We start from the raw sequence: 26,413 nt of genomic DNA, 5'->3' as shown, positions 1-26,413 counted from the left end.
GAAGCCTGCAAAACAACAAGATGAAGTCCTAACCTATAGAAGGGATGCTGTCTGCATCTCTTCTATAGATTCCATAAGATTGCTGGGTGCAGTCTGCCATGAACCTAAGGACTATTTTGCTTTGCAGATACCATTTGTTTCTAGGTTTCTCTGTCAAGAGTTAGCTTTCCTGCCTGTAGAGCAGTGAAACTGTCTGGGTGCAGTTTTATGTTTAGTCAATATGGATCTTGATTGTCATTCTTTCTGGCTGTAAAAATGACCATGCAAATATGTGCTCTTTCTAGAAAATGCACATCTGACATTCTGAACTTCTAAAGGAAGACTAGGGTTTTTAACAGTTAAAAAGATACTTGGGTTAGAGGAAAACCTATTTTTTCAAGAATGTCTTGGGAAGCTACCTTCAGACATTTCTCAAAGAATTTACTTCATCAAGCCAAGTCAACATTTAAATCTTCCTAAAATTTCTATAGTCTATATCAAAGTGTAAATGTACAGGGACAAAAAGGACACACTAATGTGATTGAGATTGCTTTTGAAATACAATTGATCAAAAACCCCTGAATTTTTGATACTGAATATGCTGTGGACAAGTTTTGAATGCAGTGCTCTTGAACTGCTTTTAGAAGTGCACTGCTGAAGCTCATGCTGCAAGCTCTGGCATAGGGCCTTCAAGGGAACTCCATTCTTGTTGCTTTCTAGAACAGCTGGAAGCCGCAGCCCTGTGCAAGTGTCAGTGAAGCCTAGCTTATCTTAGCTTCCAGATGTGCTTTCTTGTACTTGAAACATAGGATTAAAATGGCTGTGTCTTGTATATCTTAGGTGACACTAACTTAAATGTGTCCTTGAAATGTTTCGCTGAGTTCTTATTGGAACAGCACTAGTTAAGAACCTGAGCTGTTGATTCTGCATTGCTAAAATTCATCCTTGTAGGCTGTATGTTGACTCTTACATTTTGGAGGGGATGGGGGTTGGGAAGAGTGTCTTTGTTCTATATCAAATGCATCTCCCATGAATGTAACTTGACTTTTGATTATGGATAACTGATGTGGGAGGCTCTTCCACAGATGTCCCCCTCATCTGTTTCAGCCTTTCATGGTAAAAAATCACCTCTAGTACCTTAGTACCTATTTGTCTGCCTTCCTTCTGAATCCATACAAGTCTGTGGATAGCTTTGACAGGCTAGTGGCCTGTAGTTGTAATTGTTCATTATTCTGTTGTGTCTGCTGTGGCTGTTAATTCTTTCCTCATGGTGTATAATCTTAAATGAATACAAAACAAATGCCTTCTGTTAATATGCTAGATTACAGATCTTCATGTTTACAAATTGAATATGGAAGAAGACATGACCCTTACCCTTTGGGTTAAAGCACTTCAGCACTGTCAGCTTCAGAAAGCTGAGTGCCCTCAATGATTACAATAGACTGAGAGAGTGCAGCAGCCACGTACTGAACTTGTAGAAGCAGGAGCAGTATTCTAGACTCTTATGTAAATGTGTATATTATCAAAATTATTTCACAGTGTAACTCTAGTCTGTTGGACTATGAAAGCAACCTTTAACCTTGTGTTAACCTTGGTGGTGGGCTTGAGTTTGCTGCTCTTCCCACTCAGCTTTGGATCAGTCCGGATATGTAGATGTGACAGTCTGGTCAGAGAGAGAAAAAGCTAGATAAGCTTTCCCATGAATTGGTGTGGGAAGCTTTAGGGACCTGGAGAGAAAGAATGACAATCAAATGATAAACAATCTGCAGGTGGTGTTTTTAGCAAGTTGTTTTTCTCATAAAGAGGGTGTCTTCTTAATTAGCCAATCATGTGAAATATGTTGATTAAATGACCAATCAGGTCCACCTGTAGCAAACCAGTGTATGAAAGAAAAGGTCTGAATAAATGCAGGGCTTCTATCCTCTGAGCTTTCTGATCTGAGTCTCTGTCATCTATTCCTGATTCAATGGTGACACAGTTGCAAGTATCTAGAATTCTTCCCAGTGTTTTGTCATAGCCATCACATAACTTGAAAAAAGTGAGATATCTTTAACAGGTGCTGGGTTATGGTTGAGGAGCCCTAGAGCACTTGCATTGTTTTGCCACAGTGTTTATAGGCTGGAAGTGCTGTAGTTTTGCTCTCCCTGTGCTCAGCTGTGTGTTCTGGCCTGTCTTTGGTACCAGCCGACTTGATTAGGTAATGTATCTCTTCAAAAAACAATATAGATTAGTTTTTGTCTAGAGCAATTTCTTTAGTGCTTTGCCACCTAATAGTTGCACCCGTGCTGTTGGGAGAAAGGACGTGGGAATATCAGACAGAGTGTTGGAGGTTCAGTTTGAATCAGCGTTGCAGATACACACACTTGGGCTCAAGGGCTGCATGTTTTGTCAGCTGTTTATGTGGACAGTGATGTAGCTGCTTCGTTTGCTTTTCTGTACACTACAGGGTTTGCAATCTTAAGACTTCAATTTTGTTCTAGACTGTTTCTGTTGTTCAGTTTGTCAGGGTTTTCATGTGCTGCTCCATGGGGGTTTTAAGAAATTTCCTTGTGGAAGTACTTCCCCAAGTCATCTTGCAGGAAGCTGAAGAGGCCTTTTAGTAAGAAAATGCTGAAATGATTCCTTAAAGCATAAGAAATACATATCTGTTCTCACTTCAGAAAGTGTAGTTTAGTTCATGGCCATGCCCAGAAGTTGGCACTAAGGCCCTGTAAATCCTCTGGGAGACTCTTGGAAGTCTGTGAACTTGTTTCTTGTGTTTTAGTGACTTCTTGTTGGAGAAATTGCAATTCTTCTGATGATGTCTTAGGAGTCTAAAGCTGTGGGCATGTGGGAACGAGTATTCTTTATAACACAAAGGAATTTATGGATGGATGGACCTCTGATACTGGGTGAAGAGCTCACTGGTTGACTTTTCCAGTTGAAGTGCCTGGGTATGGTTATGATTTGAAGTACTTGTGTCAAGGAGCTGGGAAATTTGGGCCTTTTGCCTGAGGAAATTTGCTTCTGCTGAGAGATAGAACTGAAGTCAGTATTCTGCCCTTGACTTTTGTTAGTTTATGTGTAGTCAGTCACCATAGTAAATTTGTTCTGTGGGTGTGGGAGGCATAAGCACCTGCTAAGGTGTGCCCTAGAAAGCTTTGGAAAGAAGGATTCTTACGAAACCTTGAATGCAATTTAGTTGCTTGTTAAACTCATGGGAAGCTTCATATCTTAATTCCTAGTTCAAAATGTTTATGTCAAAGGATTATTTTCAGGACATAGGAAAATACTTGCTGTGAAAGTTTCTAACTTGTTATGAGGCTGAGTTTCAGGAGGCTTGTTTTGTTATCTAATGAGATTACTCATTACTAAGATAGGTTTGAACATTTGGATTCCTTCTTCTCTTTCTCTAGTCTACTACTTAAAGTTTGTAGTGATTATTTACATTTGAAATACTTTTTCTACCTGAATAAAATACTGATATTACTTTGTGCAGCATTTGGATATTGTGCACTGAAAGTATAATAAAACACCATCAGACTTGATGACACAACAATAATGCTGATCTAACTTTTAAAACTTCCTTATTCTCTAGTTCTTAAAGCAGCTGGTATCGTGTTCCATCTGTGTCCTCACATATCCTATCAATCTCTGGGTCATGGGGTGTTTCTGCTGATCTGGTTTGAATGTTGTAATTGGAACCAGATGCTGGGAGGGTTAGATTCTGCTTGCCTGGAGTTGCTTCCCTCCTTTTCCAGGAATGCTTTTGCTGCAGAAATATCTGAATCATTTGTGAGGAGTCTTCCAGATATTTGGCACTTAGTATGCTAGTGCTATTTTCAAACAATGCATTCTCAAGTATACTTTTGTTCTTGTTAACCAGACTGAAACTATGGGACTCAATAAACAAGTAACTGGTTGAATTTGTGATATTTTCACAACAGGTAAGCCTGTATTGCTTCATGGTCCTTGGATGTGAAATATGTTGCCACTTTTCAAAATTCTTGTTCCTGTGCTTTTTCTTAGAAAATTGAATTTGGAATTTGTAGGTCACATAAGACAACAGAGTTTTGATACACTTCAGGAAATTACAAAACTTTGGAGAATTTTTAAACTCTCTTTAGAAAAGAATTACCATAGATTTTCACTTCAGTGTGAAATAAGGTGTGGATTGTGTTTCTAGAGGTGATAGGTACTAAGTGTAAAGTGCAGAGTTGTGCAGGCATTAATTTCTTCAAGTAAAAAAAGTTATTTGTTTAGAGCAATATGAGTTTCCACTGTAAAATTTTCTTTAATTATTCAGTAAGTAATTGATAATTTTTGCCTCTCTGGAAGTATTTGGCCAAAGCATATTAAGTAGTTCTTGATATTGTGCAGGCAGCTCACATACTGCAGTTAAATTATTCCTGTTCCTTCAAATGTATCAAGTTGTAGCTCTGTTAAACAGAGTAAAGGTGGGTGCAATAATGTATCAGCTAGCAGTTGTAATTGATGCTTATTATATAAAGCAGTCTTCAGGGAAGAAAATTACTGATCTCAAAAGTGAGTGGGTAATGAGGTTAATATGACAGACTTTCAAATCTTTATGTAATCTTCTCTTAAAGGAAAGGAAATGAACTGGGATTTAGTTTTGATGTATTAGTTTTATGTAGGCTATAAAGTTGACAATAAAAAGTTGTTTTGCAATTGATGAAAGGCACCACTATCTCTACTTATTAACTAGAAGCAACTATGCTAAGTGTGCCAGCTATCTGTAAATACAAGCTATGTTTAACCAGACCCCTTCAAACAAATGTCTGCAGCAAATCAAAGTCCTCCTGTTGAGGACAACTGCATATTCACAAGGCCTGCATTCAGCTTTATGCATAGTAGTGAAGAAGATGCCAGCTGAACTTGTGCCTGTAGTGATGTGACTTTGGTGTAATGCTTTTCTTTTCCTGGTCTGTTCTCGTTTACATTGCATTTACAAGACTCCAAGGAATTAAAATGAATGGAATAGCTTCTGGACTTCTTTTGGTCACCTTGTCTAAGACAATGAGACTGATCATACGCTCTGTTCTTTGTTAGCTTTTGGCCTCTTGGCCAGTTTTGGGTACATTTTGACAGAGGTGTAGGTATCTTGGATATGATTGTTTCTATAAATTTCTTCAGTATTTGGTGCTGGCTAAATATGGGGAATTCTGTACCCTGTGATCCACAGTGAAGGAAAGAAAGCAATCTAAATTGGGTGTCTATTGCCCTTTTTGGATGGTATGCAGCTGTTCTGTTGGCCACTTTTTTGCTCTCCTTTAGTGTATGAACCTTGGGATTATTGTACTGGGGAGGGATGTAGAGAACAAATGGAATGGATATGTAAGGAAACATGCTTTGATTGGTTTGGAGCAAGTTATTCTGTAAGAAAAAGCCAACTGAAGAATAGGACAGCTTAAGAAGAGTCATTTCAGTTGAGTGAGGGATAAAACCCATAAGGTTTTTTTGCCCATCAGTATATTTTTATCTCCATTTATTTGGCTCAAATAGTAAATAGGAGGACAAAATAAAGACTAAGAAAGAGAGACTAAGGATTCCTGCTTTTTGGGTTTTTTCTTTCCTAACTTGTATTTGCAAAAATTTCTTCCTGAAAATATTGTCCCTGGAGATCAAAACTGCTTTTTGAGCTGCTACCTGATTATCTCTCTTACTCTTCTGGAGCTGGAGGTAACCATTCTGTGTTTGAAGACTTTGTGCAGAAGTTAACACGATACTGTGTCTAAGTTGTGTTACACTATCCAGAGAGCTCCTCTGGAGGGTGGAGCTGCATGTTGTGCTTAAATCCATGGGGGACTCAAGGCAACATTGTGATTTTTGTGCAGAGGACCTGTGCTGACTGTAATGTATAAAAGTTTCCGAGAAGTATTGATACAGGTAGAAGCCAATCACTTAAAACAAGCAACAGCTTCACAACTCCAGATGGAAATTCTTTGATGATCTTAATAATGTAAAAATAACTTTAAAAGTTATTTTGCTACCTACTCTTCTTTCCTTTGATCATATTTCTAGACTGTTGGACAAGACACTGTCTTGTCCAATATCACTGATGCTAACATGAATTATAATTCCTGCTCCTGCAGTTCTTAGTTAATTGAATTGCTTGCTAGCCTGGCTCAAAAAAAAAAAATCCTAGCTCCAGTTGGAAAACTGCCATTAAATGGAGCACAGAATCATGGGTGTGTTTATCTGCAAGCAGGCAATAAAACAGCTGTAGGAGCTTTGAGAACTGCTTACTTTGTCTGAGCAGTCAGAGATTTGTTTGTTTGTGTCTTTATCTGCTCAAATATGTTGGAAAAGGGCAGCTTCCTCTGAGTTTATCTGCAGCAGAGGTGAGGACTGATCCATAGCATGGTGATTAGACAATGTCCTTGCCCTTCTGAATGAAGGCACTGCAGTACATTGCTGAGCCAGTTCAGCTTTTGCTTCTGTTCCAACTTATTGAACCACATGAAGAACTGTTGAGGAGTAAACTTTTGTATATGTTACCATCTGAATTGATGTGCTGGCATTTCCAGTGGGTGTGGTAAAAAGCTGACTTGTATAAATGGATAATGTAGCTGTTGACAACACCGCGCTTGGCTCTTTGTGAACATCTTTTTTCTGCAGGTGACGTAGGATTTGACTGTAGGATAATCCTGTGTTTATCTTCTGACCTGCAAGTAATTTTGCACTTATTAAGCAAAATTAAGCAATGCCATGGTATGCTTATGAAGGAAGTATGCTTTTTTGAGCTTCACACAGCAGGGTTCTTGCCATAGTCTCTGTCTGTTTTATCGTAATTATAAAGTAGGACAGTTCAGTAACTAGATATGACCCAAATTAATACTACTTATGAAAATAAGTCAGGCTACATAAATTACAGGCAGAAAGACTTTGCATGAAACTTCATCTCAGGTGCTTTACTGTTAAAATTGGAATCTAGGTTCTTCTTTGTTTTTAAAAGCACACTGAAACAGGTAGAATTGTGCCAATAGCTTAGAACTTATCCCTTTCAAGGTCTTTCTTCTCTCTGGCACAATATTTGCTCTGAAGCAGTCTCTTCGGATTAAATGTTGTTTGCACAGTATCATATTGTATTGTACTTGCATTGTTTGTGACTTAATTCTCTCTTTCCACATTGTCTACTACTCAAGAGACCTAAGTTTTTGCCAGCATTATATCGTTATTGGCTTGTGAAGAACTTGGGAGTAAACTGACATCCCTGAGCCGCTCTCCTACTCTGAAAGGTGGCATAGTGTTTATGACGAGCTTATCTTGAAGATTTCAAGTCTTTGGTAGTGTGAAGTTTTCCTGTTTTCAGTATCTTAATGGAATGTTGTTTACTGATAATTATTTGTCAGGATCAAATTGGAAATGGAAATGTTTTGGGTTTTTTATGGGTCAGCTGCTGCAGAGTGTACAAAAAGTGGCAACTTGTTTGTCACACTGGGACACTACTTGTTAAATTGTAAGCTGAAGTAAAATATGAATTTTCACATTGCTCAATCTACTTAAAGACTGGAGATTAATTTACAGCAAATATTACAGTGAAATATTGCTACTGTGCATTTAAATTTTTTTTCAGACTGTAATATTGTTAGCCCAAACTCACCTGAGTGAGGTCCTGCTGAGTTCATTTGGACTGGTTCCAGTATTGGAGTACTTACAGAAGTGCTTAGTAAGCTTAGAGTTGGTCACATCCAGGTGGATATTGTAATTTAACATTTGCAAACTGAGCTGTTGTCAGTCGATAGTGGAATTCAGATGAATTTTCTTTCTTACTTGTCTGGCATACATACTAAGAAGCATCATTTTCAGGATGTGTTTTTCCTTTTAAGAGAAAAGTGCACAAAGAAAAACAATGTAGTAGGTTGAAAGCGTGACTTGGAACTATTTATTTATATGTGTTCTTGTACTCCCTCTTGAGTAAAAAGAAAGAAATGGTTCTTTTTAAGCCAAAACAGAAATGTTTGCTGTTTTCAATCTCCTTTTAAAAAGAACCTTTACCATGATATTAGTTGTATTTCTCCACTATATCTCTGTACTGAGTATAGCACCTTACTTATGCTTATTTTGCTCAGATAATTTTTCCAGGGAAAATAATTTGACTGACTTTTCAGTTGCATTTTCAGAATTCTTTGACAGTAGAATGGGTAGCTGTGCCGATGTGATCTCAAAAGCTTTTTACATAGTTTGGATTTAGCTTGGTAGGCAGATAAGTCCCACTGCTTGCTAGCTCCCCCTGCCACTCATGGGAGGGGGGAGAGAATTGAAAGGGTAAAAGTAAGAAAACTTGTGGGTTGAAATAATGATAACTTAGTAAATATTTTTTAAAAAGGAAAACAAACCCAAGAAAAGTTATTAAAAGAAAATTTGCTCACTGCTAGCTGACCAACGCCCAGCAGTTCCTGAGCAATGGCAGTGCTGACAAACTTCAAACCTCTCTGACAACTTTTATTGCTGGGCTGTGGCATGGTGATATCCCTTTGGTGGTCCTCAGTAGCTCTTCTAGCTGCTTGCTCATCCCCAGCCTGCTTGTTGGCATGGCAGTATGAGAACCTTGATGGCGTGTATTTATTTTACTTAAATGAAGGATTGGCTTCATCTCGATGAAGCTTTAGTCGTGGTGCTTTTATATACCTGCATCACTGCTAACAAAGCCTTAGTGCATGGCCTCAACTAGGGTTTTTGATACAAGTTTGAAGGAAGTTGTCATGCTTCACATTCTGATTGTTTAAGCTGCACACAAGGGTAATTCATTATGCAGTAGGACGTAATTTTAGTGTGACATTATCAAATAATCATGATGGCTAAAGGTAACAAGGTAATCGTGATAAGTTACTATGCTGCGTTATTATCTGGTAGTTATATAACTGAGCCATGTGAATGTGCTGGTTTTGAGTTTTTAATTAAAATATGAAAATTACATTTGGTTTTCAATTGCTATCATAAATCTTCCTTTTATTTATATATGTAATGTAGATGTCATTGTCTCTTTTGGAGTTCAGACCTTGTTTTGACCTGAAGTCTCTGGATGAGAGTCACTGTAGAGGGACCACTGTGTTTTAAGAACTGTGCAAGCATTCACAAATACAGTTTTATTACTATTGAGATAGGTTGAGAATGAAACAAAAGTGTGGGGAAAATAGAGATCCACTAAAACTCTAGCACACATGATTTTTTTTAAAGTTTATGGAATTGCTACTTTTTGTGCTTGTGTTATTCACATTCATTAAACTATGTGAATTAGCTGTCATAGAGCCCCTTGGTGTTGGTGAGATGCAGGGATTTGTGTTCAAACAGGCAGTCACAGGACTGAGACAACTACTCCAAATTTACCAAATAATTACATATGGAGGCCAGTTGAATCTTTCCACTCTGTCTAAACTAGATTATTTTGGTTTCTGACTTAATGAAACTGGGTATTTTTAGATCTTAAGTTTGCTTGCTTTTCCTGTAAAAGTACTCTAGCTAATCCTTGCTGCAGTGTCTTAGTGCTTGCCATTTAAACTGGAAATCCTTCAAAAGTCTGTTTCCTTCCCCTCCAGCTGTCATATCATGTTTTCTTATATGGTGTTGATTCACTGAGGCTTCCTTTTTCAATTCTTATAGTAAACTATCAAGAATTCTTGACACCTACTGTACCACTACAATAAAATGCTGCATACCAAAATGCTGCTTCCAAATGGTGAAGGATTTATTTGCTTAATTAAAAAAAAAAAAAAGAGATGAGCTCAATATAACTTGTGGAATGGTTTCCAGTGAAAGAGCAGGTAGCTTTCACTAAAGCAGAACTGAAATTAAGTCATTAAATATGTGTGAATTTGAAAAAAATCAATTTTATCAGTTCATGTAGGAGAAGGAAAAGAAAACTAACGAAGAAATATTTTTCTTCTAGATTTTTCTGTTTGATACCTGTGAATTTTCTGCAATCCAAAGATGGCAGCAAATAAACCTAAAGGACAGAATTCATTGGCTTTGCACAAAGTCATCATGGTGGGAAGTGGTGGTGTAGGAAAATCTGCTTTAACACTACAGTTTATGTATGATGAGGTAAGAATCTGTCATAGAAATGATCTCAGAAGGTACCTGCTACGTAGTGTTGTTTAAGTTACATTTGTAGAATTATTTTCTGAAAGGGTCTAAATGTAAGTGATGTGGTATGAAATTCAGCAGTTAAGTGTGACAAAAACATGTTTTGACATTACTGATTTACCCTCTAAAGGTGCCTGTGAAGGTAAAATTTGGCATTTTTCAGACTTCTCAGCTGTTAAAAACTCTGTTTTATTACTGGAATATTTTTGCATTGATCACTAGACTTAGAACTTGGTTATTATAGCTCAAAGCTTCTTCACTTAGTTGAGTTGCATGACACCTGAAACAGCCAGTTTCTTCCATGTTTTTTGTGCTGGTGTTGAGCACAGGAAAGAAAATCAGTTTCTCTTTTCCTTTTTTTTTCCAGTGAATGTCATCCCTTTTTGTTAAAAGTCAGAAGCTAAGCATTCAGTGTACTTTAAAAGTAGATACTAAATTTATCTAAAGTCAAGATTACCTGATTTCATAATGGAATGCAGACAGATGTTGTGCTTGAACCAGAGGTAGTTTGGGATGTGCACACACTGATGTTTTGAAATTACCTCTACATTTCCTTGTAATGGCTGAGGAAAGCAAAAACCTAAAAAATGTTTGGGCTGATGAAGAGTCTGCTTTAACTATGAGTTGCTTGAGTACTTCACAGGGCCTAAATGCACAATGCTTAGTTATTAGTTACAGTTCTCATTTCATGTTTGCTATATCCAGATGCACAAACAGAAGCAAGTTTCTTATACAGGCATGATTTTACATCATGAAGGGTTTTTTTTCTAGTTTGTTGAAGACTATGAGCCCACCAAGGCAGATAGCTACAGGAAAAAGGTTGTTCTGGATGGGGAAGAAGTCCAAATTGATATATTGGATACAGCAGGGCAGGAGGACTATGCTGCAATTAGAGACAACTACTTCCGAAGTGGAGAAGGTTTTCTTTGCGTCTTCTCTATTACAGAGCTGGAATCCTTTGCAGCAACTGCAGACTTCAGGTAAGTTACAAGGCAAGATAATCATTCTAATTACACTGAGATGATTGAAAGTGGGGTTTTTTTGTGTGTTTTGTAATTTCCTTTTAGTGGTCCAGACTGGATTGCAGCTCTTACTGTTGTCGCATAATGTTTTGAACAGATGCCTAGTCAAGCCTTTGCTATCTGTAGAACTTTAGATGTCTTAGCTGCTGTGTTTTGGAATACCAGAAAGGCTATTGCCACAGAACAGACACACAGCAACATTCAGAAGATAGCTGCCTCACCATGGTCTCAACCACAGACTGCATCATATTAAAACTCTTATGATAGTTATAGAATATTATACAGGTAGGACTATATTGCAGGTGTTTAATTTCAGTTGAGAGAGAAAACATTTAAATAACTCATTACTGTATTTTATAAAAGACAAAAGATAATAGAAAAGAGTTTTACCAGTTCCAAGTGTAGTGAAATGGGAAATATTTGAAATGGGAAATATTTGAAATAAAATTAAGGAAACAAATATAAAAGTGAGTTATCTGCATCCCATTGGAATTAGTCTTCTTGGAGATGCTCTCACAGTTCAACTTAATTAGCATTAAGCAGCAGCATATGTTTAATATTTAAGGGAGGAGGAAGAGGTATGGAGAGGGGAGAAAGTAAATTTTTCATCTTCTGGTGTTTTTAATTTATTTGCGTTTCTATATATCTGTATTTCTATATTTTGAGAGAGCCAAGAGGAGGTCTGTTTTGTTTGCAGGCTTATGCTGAGTACTGTCAGTCATGGAGGACAGTTTAGTACAGTTCAGTTCCCCTAGAGTGCAAAATAACATATTCAACTGTGTTTAAAATCATGCCAATGCTTCAAAGTATATAATCTTTGGCCTTAGAAAATGACAATACTGCAATGACAATAGTTTTAAATACTTGAAAACTTGTTTGTTAAAATTTGGGCTTGCTTTCAGTAGAATTGTTCTGGCTCTCATAATGTGCGTTTTTTTTAAAGTTCTCAATTTCAAACTGGTGCATCATTAATTAGGTATTTCTTGTCTAGTCTTCAGAACGGGCTCAAAGGACAATATGAATATCATAATCTGACTTGCTGTTAGGTTAACTTTTTACATTTTTGTAAAAATGTCAAAGTTTGTTTGGCATCTGTGGTGGTCTATCCCAGGTACCCACCAAAGCCCCTCTGTATCTTCCATGCTCAGCTGGACAGGGAAGAGAAAATACAATGAAAGGCTGATGAGTTTAGTACAGGAAGAGTTCAGTTACTGATTGCCACCACAGGTGAAACAGACACCACTTGGGGAAAGGAATTGAATTTATTGCCAATCAAAATCAGGGCAGAAGAATGAGAAGCAAAACTAGCCTTAAAAATGCCTTCCACTCCACCCCTCCCTCTTTGCTGGGCTCTATCTTCTCCTTCCCAGTGGTGCAGAGAGACAGGAAATGGAGGTTACAATCAGTTCATCACACATTGTTCCTGCTGTTGCATCTTGCTCAGGGAGAGGAGTCCTCTTGCTCCAGTGGGGAGTCTCTCCCATGGGAGACAATTCTCCATCAACTTTTCCGCTGTGAGTCCTTCCCACAAGCTGCAGCTCACTAACTACTCTAGCATGGGTCGTTTTCTATGGGCTGCAGTACTTCAGGAACAGACTGCTCCAGTATAGGTTCCCCACAATTCCTACCAGTAAACCTACTTTAGCATGGATCCCTCTCTCCAGGGGCCCACAGATCCTTGCCAGGAGCATACCCCAGCATGAGTGTCCTCCATGGACTGCAGAGGAATCCCACGTCTGATGCCTGGAACACTTCCTCCCCCTTCTCACTGAGCTTAGTATCTGTGTAGTTGTTCCTCTCATATATTCTCACTCCTTTCCTCTCTGAGTACAATTGTACCTGTGCAGTATTACTTTTAAATAAGTTATTACAGAGGTGTTACCATTGGCTTGGCCTTAGCTGGCAGTGGGTCTCTCCCAGAGCCAGCTGGCATTGGCTCTGCCAGTAATGGACATTGGGGAAGCTTCTGGCAGCTTCTCATGGAAGCCATGTCTATAGACCCACCACTAACAAAACCTTGTCACACTAACCCAGTATAGCATTGCCTGGGTAACTAGTGTTGCAAGGACTAGTTTTTACCAGAAATCTTATTTACATAGGTACTGCCATGATGCACTGAGTTTTTATCTGGTCACCTTCCTGATCCCCTGGCTATTCAAACTACTTTTGGATAGCTGCAGACTGTTAAAACATTTGCACTGGTATTTGTGTGGAAGAGGAGAAATGTTGCTTTTTAATTATACCCCATACTAAATGGGGTGTCACAGTCTGCCTCAAGTGCCCAGTTTTAGAAAAAAATTATGGACTATCTGCAGTTTCTGAGCTCTGTCAGTAGGCTTCCTGCACAAGACTGCGTGCTATTCAGAGCTTTTTGTAATGTGGGCATCCTGCTGTGTACCAAATCAATATTGATTACTTAACTGTCTTCAACTTCTCTCCCTTCAACTTTAAATTTGGTCTCACCTCAGCCACCAAAAGATATTTATTTCTCTGTGCTTTTTACAGTCTTTCAGGAATTGCTCTATGATAAAGGGCTACATTTCACAACTAACTTTATACTCCTTTTTTCATAGACAAAATACAGAATGCTCTTCTTTTGAGACAACTCTTCTTCCTGGTAGTATTAATGCATTTTCAATTAGAAGAAAACTTTCATTATTTTTTTAAGTGTTGAAGACTTGAGTACCAAACTATTTGTGGTATTGAGTTTTATTTATAGTTTTAAACCTGTCATCTTAGCAGTTAAAACAGTAGCAGGGTCTGTCCTTAAAAATCTGATGTATATACAGCTTGTGTCTGCACACAGGTATGTGTACAGACATACCTGTATATATTTAAATGAAGATCTCTGGAGAAATTGAATATAATTGACTTGAGAAAGATTCCTGAAAGGAAGAGATTTTTTCTTGATGTGCTATGGACCATTTCATCAGCTTTAAAATGGCACATTATGTTAGGAAAGAATCAGCTGTTAATCTGAAGCTTGGATAGCTTAAAAATGACCATCAAAAACAGTAATGTAATGGTAGATGCTCACAAATAACACTGTTCATGGCAAATAATTATTAATATAAATTATCACCTAAACCAGTCCTGTTCTATTTTTTTCATTTTTTACTGACTCAGCTGCTTCCTTCCTCAAGAACTAGCTGTCTGTCTCTGTCTTCATTCTGTAAAATGTCATAATGAGGTTTAAGACTTTCCTGTTATATAAACTACATAATAGGAATAAGTGGCTTGTCACTGTAAGATATGAAAGTGTTTAGTCTGAGTTTTTCTTTATGTGTTCTAAGAATGGTACTCTATGCAAAGCTTAATTTTCTTTTCTTTTTTTTTTTCCTTCTTCTCCAGGGAGCAAATCTTAAGAGTAAAAGAAGATGAGAATGTTCCTTTTTTGCTAGTTGGTAATAAATCAGATTTGGAAGATAAAAGGCAAGTTTCTGTAGAGGAAGCAAAAAACAGAGCTGATCAGTGGAATGTTAATTATGTGGAGACTTCTGCAAAAACACGAGCTAATGTTGACAAGGTAATAACTGGCCTCTTAAACAATCTGTTCATCAGTTTTTATTTTATCCCTCTTTTTCATGGATCATACTCTTTATGTTCTTAATTTTAGCAATAATTTTGTGGAATTTTAATCAAATACTTTTCTTCCTTAGCTTGCCAGGAGTGCATGACTAGGTGACTCCTTGTAGAATAGTGAAAATGTTAGGCATAACACATTTATCCCATTCTAAACTGCAAGTAATCATTATTATCCAAGACACAAAAGTCCTTATAAAATTTTCTTGGGTCAGCTCTTTCATACTGCATTTTCTGTAACTAGAGGAGAGTCTGCTTCTGAACAATGAAGAATACTTCCTGATCCTCATTATAAAAGCAAATAAGGGGGAGGGATTTGAGCCTTCCCCTACCCTCATTTAACCATCTGCCTCTTTGTATGTTGTTTTGATGAAGACTGGATGAACCCAAAAAGCTATGAAAAGCCTAAAAATGCCTCATGAGTTTTCAGAGATAAAACCTGGTTCAGAACCTCATAAGAATATTTTTCTCCGAGGGGAAAAAAATCCTGCTTAGTTGCAAGTGCTTCAGCAAGAATGCAAGGTCTTGCAATTCAGAATAACTGTCAGCCTTGCAGACTGTAAGAGTCACAGTTGTGTGGCAAAAGAAATAAGTAGGTTTAATGCAATGTGCCAGCCTTTCAGAGCTGTTGACAAAGCTGATCCCCCCTTGAATCACAGGTTTGTGCTGGAAGGAACCTTAAAGATCATCCAGTTCCAACTGCCCTGCCATGGGCAGGGACACCAACCATTTGTTCGAGTTACTCAAGGCCCCATCCAACCAGGCCTTGAACAATTCTAGAGTTAGGGCATCCACAACTTCTCTGGGCAACCCTTTCCAGTGCCTCACTGCCCTCACAGTAAAGAAGTTTTTTACAATTAATCATTTAAATCTCTCCCCTTTTAGTTCAAAATTGTTCCCACAAGGGTCTTAGCACAAGTTGCCCACATAAAAAGATGCTTTCTGTCTTTTTTTATACACCTTCTTAAAGAACTGAAAGGCTGCAGTAAGGTCTCCCTGGAGCATTCTCTTCTTCGGTATGAACAACACCAGCTTTCTTAGCTTGTCTTCATAGCAGAGCTGCTGCAGCCCACTGAGCATCTTTGTGGCCTCCTCTGGACCCACTCCAAGAGATTTATGTTTTTTCTTGTGCTGAGGACCCCAGACCTGGGCACTGCACTGCAGGTGGGGTCTCATGAGAGAGTAGAAGGGGACAATCACCTATCTTGACCTGTTGCAAGTCCTCTTTTACTGCAGCCCAGGATATCACTGGCCTGCTGGGCTGTGAGTGCACATTGCCAGGTCATGACCAGCTTTTTATCCATGAAAAGCCCACAAGTCCTTGTCTATAGGGCTGCTCTCAACAAGTTCATCTCCCAGTCTGTACTGATGTCTGAGTTTGCCCTGATCCAGATGTGCATCTTGCATTTGGTGAAAAATTCTCTAATGTAAATCCATATATATGAGCTGTCAATTGCAGCAGGAGAGCTGTAATGCACATTCTCTTTTGCAGTAACTGTTGGTTGTGTCCTGTCAGTTATCTTACTGAAGAAACTGATTTTGCAGTACTATAGTGATTTACCCTACAGTACAGCAAAGAGTTCTTAATCAAGTACAGCAGAACTCATCCTCATTTTTGAATAAAGCCCTAATTTTTTTGTTGTTTTAAAAACTAACACATCTTTTAGTTTTGGTATATAATGGCAGTTAACAGCCATCTATTACAGTTGTAAAAATCCAGTTCTTGAAATCCACTTCATTATTGTTTAGCAGCTGGGGAAAAAAGTGCATATAACATATTTTTTCAGTAGCTCTTGGATCAATAGCCTTTACATATACATGGAGCTGATGGCATAATGGATCCAGATTAGCATGTGTCATATAGATTTGTGGTTTGGCAGGCCATAAATGAGACCTTGTTGGCACCAGTGAATACTGTGTATTCTTAGTTGCTTGAAGCATATGAAGTTTTGGAGTTTGCTACACAGGTTTGGGGTTACTTTTGTAATCTGGTCTTTCTGAATTCCAGAATAGTGATTTTACTCACTTGAAAAAACACAGCCAGCCTCCACTCATTTTGGCAAAGGTGACCCACTAAACATTTTCTCAGAAGGTTATGTATCCCAGACAGCTAAATACTGTTGTACAGTTATCAGTACTTAAGCAAGCTGACAGTTGCATCTTGCCATTAGCGCAGACTTAAATACAAGCAACTTAGTGCCCATTTAAAAATCTAAAGGCAATCTCATTTCTTGATGGAAATGTTTAGTTCCATTGATTTTCTTTAGATTTGATGTGATGAAGGTTGATTCTTTTCCTGCAGTGTAATAAAAATCTACTGAGCTCTGTAGAGGAGCTTTTCAGTCCATGTCTCACAGAAATGGATCAAATCCCTTGACATAGATGTATTGCTTAGTTCAAATTTCAAAGTATCACAGAATAATCTGAGTTGGAAGGAACCCACAAGGATCATTGAGTCCAACTCTTGGACGAATGACCCATATAGGGATCAAGCCCATGACCTTGGTCTTATTGACATCATGCTCTGACCAACTGAGTTCATCTCAGGGCTGAAAATGGAAGCCTAGAGCACTTGGTATTTCCAGGTAGTCTCCCATTCAAGTACTAGCCAGGCCTGATCCTGCACAGCTTCCAAGGCAGATGAGATTCAGCATTCTCAGGCTGATAGGGTATCTAAAGGCTCTCTCCTGAGAGAAAAGTTTCTGAATTGCTCAGCTGATTTCCTACAGTAAAATTATGAAGATGTATACATACTGTTTGCTGTAACCTTCTGTAAATCAAGTCAAGATCTGCTGTTGAAATTAGTAAAGTAGCTTTAAGTAGTCCAATCATAAAGATTTAACTGTCTGTCAGTAGAATCTCTCTTACCTGAATCAGTGGTGTATCTCCAACTTTGTCCTAAACCATTTGATGAAAGTGCAATGTGGTAGCTGCAGCTGAGATTCTGATGTAAGAAATTGTATTGGTATTACCAATATTTCCGGACAGGACGTGCCTTGCCTTGTCTGGCCCCATTGGGTGAACCAAATAGTGGTAACTGTGGTGTTTCACCCCAGAGACACTTTTGGCTAGCTGTAGGTTGCAGCTGGGTGCATGGAGACAAGTCCAGGCATGCCGGGGCTCCGGTGGCGGCGGGATGGAGCTTCCTCTCACGTTTCCCTCTGCTGGAGAAGCTTTAAGGGCGGTAGTGAAGGAAAGGAAGGTTTTGATCCAGAGCTTTTATTCTGGCCCACAGGCCTCTGAACCCAGCAACTCCTCCAACCAAACTCCCAATGTGGTTGCTCACCCTTTTAACCAGGGGAGGGGAGGAGGGAAGGGATAGGAAGCCCACCAACCAGGTACAGGAGAGGAGGTCTCAAGGGACAAAGGACATCTGGATGGCCCAATGCTCCCCCAGGGGTAGAGGGCATCTTTTGAATCTGCCCAATCACTCTAGACCTTCTGGAACTCCAGGATTGACAGACAGTGCTCGACAGGGGTCAGGGTGGGGAAAGGAGAAGTGATGGACACACCTGGGAGGGAATCTTCAGGGGAGAAACTGGGATTCTGGGCTAAACCATGAAATCACACTGCAACAAAATTGTTTATGTAGCTGTATGTTTGAAGACTGCTTTAAAGGAAATGCTGGGTTTGTTTTTTTTCTCTAGTCACTTTGTGCTTAAACTTGCATTATGGAACATACCATACAACATACGTGCATTTCAGTCTATGCTACTTCTCCATTAATAAGTTTCTAAAATTGGATGTTGCACTTTTCAGCCTTTGCAGCTCATGACTTAAAATATTCAAAAGGTAAACCGATTTCCTTAAGTTTCTTCAGTAATATGTACATACAATGTCTGCAAATCTTGGCTGGTGATGAGACCCTTCTTTCAATTTGTGTTTAAAATTGCCTGAAGAATTCATAAGCGAATATCAGAAGACAAGGGAACATTATGGTGCTGTGAAACAAGCAGGATTGCATCATATCAACTTGACCTTCAAAACCTGTGACAGATTTTTTGAATTAATATTTGTTTGGTCAACCTGATTGCATGTAATTGATTCTATTCACAACAACTGAAGTGGATATCAATGATAGCTTAAATTAACGCATGTCTGTCATTTGTTTTTGCATTTATCATTTTATATCTTTTTCAGGTGTTTTTTGATTTAATGAGAGAAATTAGAGCCAGAAAAATGGAAGACAGCAAAGAAAAGAACGGGAAGAAGAAAAGAAAAAGCCTAGCTAAGAGAATCAGAGAAAGATGTTGCATTTTATAATCAAAAGCTTGGATTCCTTTCCTACCCTGACCATACTAATAAAAACCATAATTTATAAGCATGCCATTGAAGGCTGAAGTGACTGAAATTACCCTAACATGTTGGAAAATGTAATGTACCACTAAAAGCATGATTTGGAGTGGCACTGAAAGTCAAATTCACTGAAAAAAAATTATGTGGCTTCAAGAGAAGCAAAGTTCAGTCCATTTCATATTTGCCTACCTACTCACATTTCTTCTGAATGTAGTGTTTCATAGGTAGTCTTTTCTTTAATAGTGAACAAGAGGGGCAAAGTATTACTTTGTGGGTTCTTATAAAGCATACTTTTTTATCACTGGTATTTGTCAATTCATCTTGTCTTTTGTTGCCTTGAAAATTACAATTGTGAACATGATACCTAACAAAGCAGTGTGCAGCTGTTTTGCCATGGAGTTATGCAAATTAAAAAAGAATAATGTATATGTGAACAGCTATGTTGAGGAAAACTATATGTGGTTCTGCATTACCTGATTAACTTAGAAGAGCGATGTAATCTTTTACATGAAACATTTGAATATGCCTTAATTTTAAAACCCAAACATAGCAGGTTGCTTAATCAAGGGTGTATTTTCAACTCTGTTGCATGGAGACTGTCCCTATGCATCAGTGCGAGACTGCCCTCTCTGTGGAGCGCAGTTACTTGGATGATTTCACTCACTAGCTGTCTGCTAGCAGTGTTTGTTCTTTAAATGTGTGCCATACTCTGGTAATGTGAATAATACAGAGCATATTCTATCATCTGTAACTTGGTAGACAATATGGTATCTTAAAACTAAAAGGTCAGAATACACATAAGACTGAAGTCATAGGCCTATGGCACATAAAAGCCTGGAATTGTTGTTTAAAATTTAACATGCTGGTACCTTGAAACTTCCCTTTTGCACATAGATTTTTGTCTAGATGTTCCTTGGGTTTTAACTCCCTGGAATTGGGTGGAGTGGGGCTGATCTAGTAGCGCTTATATGTTTTGAGTTAAGATGTTGTCTGGGAAATTCTGGTTAATTTCTTTTATGTTCCTAATACTTAGCTATTGGAACATGGTGTGCTATGCTGAAGCTCTTTGCAGGTTTTGTACTGTTTAGTCTATGTTGATTTTCAAATGGGGAAACAGTGTAGCTACTTTTTCTACTTAATGTTGATATCAAACAATCAAATGTGCTTTGCAATACAGAAACCTTTAACATGCACATCCAAAATCCCCAAACAAAACATACTGCCTCAGTTGCTTCAGAACAAGAAGAATACCAGCACATGGTCAGTGTGCTACATCTTAACTAAAAATATACCAGAATGTTTGAGGGTTTTGGACTCCTCTGGGATGAGACAGCCTAGATCAATTCCACAAACTGTTATACTTTTTATACATGTATAAGCCTATAACTGACAGTTTAAAATGTGCTCAAGAAAACTAGGTAACAAATATTTAACTTTAATGCTAACAGATGTTTTAGGGACTCAAGTCTTAGGAGTTACATTTGTCATGTTCAATATTTATCAGTAGGAATTTTGTATGTGCATTTAGTAGACTGCCAAGTGCAGAATAAAAGTTACTCATGTAACTGGCAAATATAAGCCAGTCTTCATCTTACTGTGTACTCATTTGGGTCTATCTAGCCAGGGAGTCTAACCACTAACATTGTGACTTTGCTTTGGAACCTGTATACTGGGAACTGAGGTGTTATGAAGCCACTGGACACACAAAACTTGTCTTGGCTGATGCCTTATCCTGTCCTTTTATTTGCTATTTGAGCCATTGAAAGATGAATAAACTTCCATTTTTCTAAAATACTTGTGCAGTGTTAATTGATAACTGTATTACTCATAAACATTGCTACATCTAATACCAATTGTCAAGCAGTTAAACCTAAGTACTCTAGAATACTGGTTTATGTGCATGAAGAAGATTGTACATTAAACCAAATTAGCCTGGTAAAAAGCCACTTTTTAAAAACTATGTATGTGCTGCCTTCTATCCATAGGTAATTTGCTTAGATGCTACAAGACTACCTGAAAATGGGCAACAAACTGAGGTAAGCTTGTTCCAAAATTACTTTTCTAATAGAATGGAAAGTGAGATTTAAAAAAATAACAAACAACAACAGCAACAACTAAAAACTCCGAACAAACAAAACCCTAAATAAAAAAAAGGGACAACCTACATAACTTTTAATAAAATAAAAATGCTTCTAAGTAATTTTCTTTTGGCATTCTCAAGGAGAAGCGAAGTGAGCTTCCTCAACCTGCAGGGAATACAGCTTGCATCATGTATTACAGGATTTGGGTATATCTTGAGAGGGTCATCCAAAGTGAATGTTAAATTTGCATCATAGGAGGAGTGTTTTGTTTAGCCTACTTGAGTGACTGAAATTCCTAGGTCTAGCTGCTCTGAGTGCTTCTGTGCCTGAGGGCACTTTTTATCCCCTATTTCTTCAAGAAGCTGAAGACACTCTCTTCGCTGGCAAGATCAAAGCTTTCCGTGGTAGTTCCCTCCAAGTTAGCCTAATGCTGGCAGTACTGCTGCTCACTTTTGTGAAATGCAATGTTTGGTAAATCTGCAGAGAGAGAGAGATGCCTTCATTTGTAAAAAGCTATAAAGTTGAGTCTTCTGTTATGTATGAAATCAATGCTGAATTTTTATGCTAACTTTATTTTATTCTGTAGCTTTTCATAGCTTTAGAAACGCAATTGACTTTCAAAAATGTTGGCCAAGAAATCTGTGGTGTATTTGGTAATTTCTGTAGCCTCCCACTGACTATACAGTAGCTTAACAATAGCGGTGTCTAGCAGTTTTCTTTGACTGTTTTGCAGTAGCATGAGGGTGTGCAGGCAGTCCCTTCCATTCATAGAGACCTTGTTAACATCACAGTAGCCTGCAGAATGATGTTACCATGATATTTTCTGAAAAATCCCTTTGCCAGGATTTCTTCTTCTGGGAAGCTTCAGCTTCTCCATGTTGTGCTGCTCTGGAATGTGGCCTGGAGATTGTTTATCCAAACATGTGAATTGTTTTTAATTAATGACCAATCACCATCAGCTGTGTCAGACTCTGAGGAGTCAGTCACGAGCTTTCTTTATCATTCTTGTTATGCCTTCTGATGTATCCTCTCTCTTTATTTAGTATAGTTTTAGTAGAGCATTCTTTTAATATCATATCATAATAAATCAGCCTTCTAAAAACATTGAGTCAAATTCTCATCTCTCCCCTCCCCTGGGAACCCTCACAAACACCACAATATGACCCTACTGGCAATTCCAGAGGTAACCATAATGCAATAAAATACAATTCATATCTGAGACTTGTGCTCACTGTAGTTGTGTAATAGATAAAATCTTTTTATCTATTTATATGTGAAATGGGCTTGCTGAAAATCCTGGGCTCCGTTTTGGGACACCAAGTTTTTAGTGCCCCTATGAAACTACAGAATCAGATTATTCTGAGTTGGAAAAGGACTCACAAGGATCATCGACTCCAACTCCTGGCCCTGCACAGGACATCCCAAGTCACATCATGTGCGTGACAGCATTGTCCAAACATATCTTGAATTCTGCTGGGCTTGGTGCTGTGGCCACTTCCATGGGGAGCCTGTTCCAGTGCCCAAACACTCTCTCCATGAAGAGGCTTTTTCTAATATCCAAGCTACACCTCCCCAACACAACTTCATGCCATTTCCTTGGGTCCAATCACTGATCATGAGAGAAGAAACACTACCTCCCCTCTGCTTTCCCTTGTGAGGATGGTGAAGGGTGCAATGGGGTCTTCCTTCAGAGGGGAGGTGTCCTCTACTTGATTATGGTTCAATGCAAAATGTGGAGCAGCAGAGCAGTGGCTGGTATCATGAGTGCATACAATACATTTAGTTGTGTCAGAATTGGATGAGCCTATGACAACTGAGAATTGAAGAGGAAAAACTAATAGCACACCTTCATTTCTAAACTTTCTCATTGTTAGACATGTTGGCTTTTACATCCATGTGGATGTACAGTTAGTCGTGTGCATAAAGTAATTCTTTCCAAATTTGCTCCTGCCAATTTTTGGCTGTAATTATTTTCAATAAATGGGTATGTTTTAAATAACTAAATTATGAGAAAAACTTCTTGCATATTTTTGTAGTAACTTCAGCTTGTTACTAAAATTGAGTGGTAGGAAATGTGCCAGTGTTGCTATTATGGAAGCAGGCGTTAATTTTTGATCTAAAATACATGGAGCAGACTCGGATATCTTCGTTGAAGCTTCATTGTCAAAAAAATGCTGAAATCCATACCACTTGAGATCTGCCTAGGGTTGGGCATATGCCAAGGCTCTTCCCATTTTCAAGAGACCCTGAGTAGATCCAACCATCTGTTTAACTGGTACAATCCATTTTGGATATAACATGGTTTGTGTGTGCTCTAAGGTATTTTGTTTTTTTCAGCTTGTCCTGGGCAACCCAAAAAATGTATATTGTATTCCATTTTTCCTTGCCATCAATCCATGCAGTTTGTGTTAATGACCCCTTAAGACCTGAGGGCCAGAAATGGACCAGGAATGTTTTAACATGGAGGGGTAGGTTCTGTCAGGGGTGGGAGGTTCAAGGGATCCTTTTAAGAGACTGGGAACAGGCACACAGAGTCCTCTCTTGTTTCTTGCTCAGATGCCAGGGAAGTGGCCTGGCATAGGTCTCCAAGAAACTGCATTTTTTTCAATCCAAAACTATTTCAGAGGGAATTTCACAATACGCAGCTGCAGTGCTGAACTGGAGCTGTTGGGGCCAGGGCTGTGGGTTCGGTGCCCAGTGAGTTGGTTTTCTTCAACAAAGCAGCACTCGAAACTGCAGTGACCAAACCAACTGGGGGTGGCCAGCCAAAAAGAAGCAGAGGAGCTGACACTGCAGGTGTCAGCTGCCCCAGGCAGTGCCAGTCCCAGGGAACTGACACTGCTGGGGGAAGGCTGAGCGAAGTGGGGCTTCTCTGCCATCTTGTCTTTGTCCCCTGGGCCATGCAGTCTTCTTTAGAGGCTGCCATATTGGGATGGGGCTTCTCCACCATCTCGTTTTCTTTGTTCCTGGGGAGTCCACAAGATTCAGTACCTTTGTACCTTGTGATTATTACTGTTATCTAAGTTGTGGCTATTTTGCTTTTTAGTAAACTGTTATTTTTTTACTTACACCTTCTCCCATTTGTCTCTCCTTATTGGTGAAAGTTGAGCAGTTAAAACTAAAGGGGAGGTAGCTCATTTCGCAGGTTCCACCCCATAGTTTATCTTAAACTAAAACATGCTGTGCAGAATGCTGATTTAAAAATACGCATCGATTCACTTAATTAACTTGGTAGCAATTACATTTTTTTCTAGTTCATTTCTATTTGATTTGGCCATATTTTTTGCAGAAGAGCAAGGGGAGGAGGGGGAATCTGATTTCTGCATGATCTGATAGCAAGTGGCCATCATCCGTGAACAGCTGTAGAAGCACAGGGTGGGCAAAGAGGGAAATCAGGAAGTGTACAGAACTCAGATTAAAGTTCAGTGGGTCTTTGCAATGCTTTGAGAGGTAAGATGAGGATCAGGAACTAAAACTGTGTGCATAAGGGATAGGCACATAGCACTGGCATTCTCCTGGTGCCAAAAGCAAGGTGGAAAAACAGCCAGTGAGTCCCATGAGGCTGACAGTGCCAAACTGCAAACTGTATCCGTGCCTTCTTTTTGCTTCCTCTTCCTGGCAGCATCAGTACTGATTTTCAGGTATTTTCTTGTTACCTGAATAACAGGTGAGATAGCACCTGCAGCAGTGTTGGACCTACATTTGCTCTACCCCTCTGCTGTCCTCTTCACATACCTCACTCTCATTCCTCTCAGAAAGGGAGAAGGCAGTAAATGGTTACAGTGTGTGAGCCACTGATCTGGTTAATGTTGCCTCCTGTGCTTGTGCTGTGAGCATAAAGTAAAAAGAAGTTGAAGGCAGGTAGGAAGAATCTTTGTCCACAGACCCACTGCAGCCATGGCCACAGCTGTGACAGCACCCTTGCACTCTTTTTCCATGGAAAGTCTGAAGGAGGATCTGGGACCTTGAGGTAGCATGGTGTTATTCTTCTCTCTGTGCTTCCTATGGGTTGTGCATTTTCCACCCTTTTGTTCTTTATTGATGCTGGGACAGCTTACTGTTTGTCAGTATCCTAGGCACAAAGGAGAGGATCTGGTAAGATTGAGCCTGTGCTTCATGGATGTCCTGGCTAAGAGTGGAGGCATGATGATAATCAGCAGTTTAAATGCTAAATTTTAGACACTGTCCTGAAAGTAATGAGTTGAGGTTTTCCTTCAACTGAACTCAGCATGCTTGGTATGCTTCTGTTAGATTTCTTTTTCCTTTTTGCTTCTTCTGTGAAGGAAAACTTACCAGATAGGATTGGGGTTTCTTCAGCACAACCAAACAGACCTGTTAGCTAAAATGCTGCCAGACTAATGTGTTAAATATTAGTCATCTCTAAAGCATGTGTCTAAAACAGTAATCCTTCTGTTTTATTTGATAACTGCCAAAATGCCTACTGAAATAGATGGGGGAAGTGTCAAAAGAGGGGTTAAAAATAATGTACTGTGTCCACAGATAGCACTTTGCTATGGGTGGTTGTAAATCCTGTGAGTGTCAGAGCTGGCTTGAGGAGGTGGGTGCTAGATAGTGTGTAGTTTAGGAGCACGTCCTGCATCAGACTGAGGGCTTGATCTTTTAGTCTTGATAATGTCAGAGGTGTGTGGGTTTGTTGTCCTGTGGAAACCCAGCAAAACTGGACAAATGCAGCAAAATTTTAAAGAACACTTTTTGTAAATTTGTGCAGACGGTTGCATTATCTTGAGATGATCCACAGTTCTTGCCACCTTCAGAAGGTACATGCCTTCTTCCCACAAAGTGACAGAGCCAATGCCTAGACTGGGAGATGGTTATGGGTATTTAGTGCCTTGTGCCAGTCCAGAGCTGGGAAGATATTTCATCAGGGGAAATTTCCCTGTGTGTACTGCTCTCCAATTTCTTGCCATGGTGGCCTTCCAAAAGTTTCACAAAGAGGACCAGTATTGAGAAAATACAACATGGAGAAAAGACCTTTTTGTTTCAGTAGACATCAGATGTGGGAGCCCAGGAGTCATAGAGGTTCAGCCAGGGACCTACAATGGTAAAGCCAAAAAGCACAGATTAACCCACAAAGACAGGAATAGGCATGACTTGGTTCCCCTTTCTCTGGGAAATGCAGTCTACAAGGAATTGTTTATGGCCCAGAAGAGAGAGCTAGTGCTGGCATTGGTGATGGGCTCCCTCTGGTGCCTCATCCCCATGGAAAATAACGCCCTTAGAGACCCAAGCATAGAATATTGCCTGGTGCCAAGTGGCAGAACTTGCTGGGGAGCCCTGGGGAGCTGCCACAGAGTTCTTTCTAAACCCTGCACAGCACCATCCCTGGCCATCCCTTGCTATTGAACT

The 26,413-nt window shown here is 39.1% G+C and overlaps 1 protein-coding gene across 3 annotated transcripts in view; it reads left to right on the top strand.

The window, feature by feature from the left end:
* Positions 1-21,047, top strand: part of RALA (RAS like proto-oncogene A) — a 30,378-nt gene extending 9,331 nt beyond the window's left edge. Inside the window, exons 1-5 of one of the 3 annotated variants that reach the window (XM_058819775.1) lie at positions 2,158-2,176; positions 9,869-10,023; positions 10,837-11,045; positions 14,439-14,613; positions 18,810-21,047. In XM_058819775.1, the coding sequence (XP_058675758.1) occupies positions 9,910-10,023; positions 10,837-11,045; positions 14,439-14,613; positions 18,810-18,932 (621 nt within the window). In that variant the 5' untranslated portion in view covers positions 2,158-2,176; positions 9,869-9,909 and the 3' untranslated portion in view covers positions 18,933-21,047. Of the gene's footprint in view, positions 1-2,157; positions 2,177-9,868; positions 10,024-10,836; positions 11,046-14,438; positions 14,614-18,809 lie in introns of those variants that run through there. The other 2 variants (XM_058819766.1, XM_058819758.1) reach the window with 2 other exon arrangements.
* The last annotated feature ends 5,366 nt before the right edge of the window (positions 21,048-26,413 follow it).

Source organism: Ammospiza caudacuta, chromosome 1 (genome assembly GCF_027887145.1).
Source record: "Ammospiza caudacuta isolate bAmmCau1 chromosome 1, bAmmCau1.pri, whole genome shotgun sequence".
NCBI lineage: Eukaryota > Metazoa > Chordata > Aves > Passeriformes > Passerellidae > Ammospiza > Ammospiza caudacuta.
The sequence above is the reverse complement of the archived record's forward strand: the minus strand, read 5'-3'. Positions and strand labels throughout refer to the sequence as shown.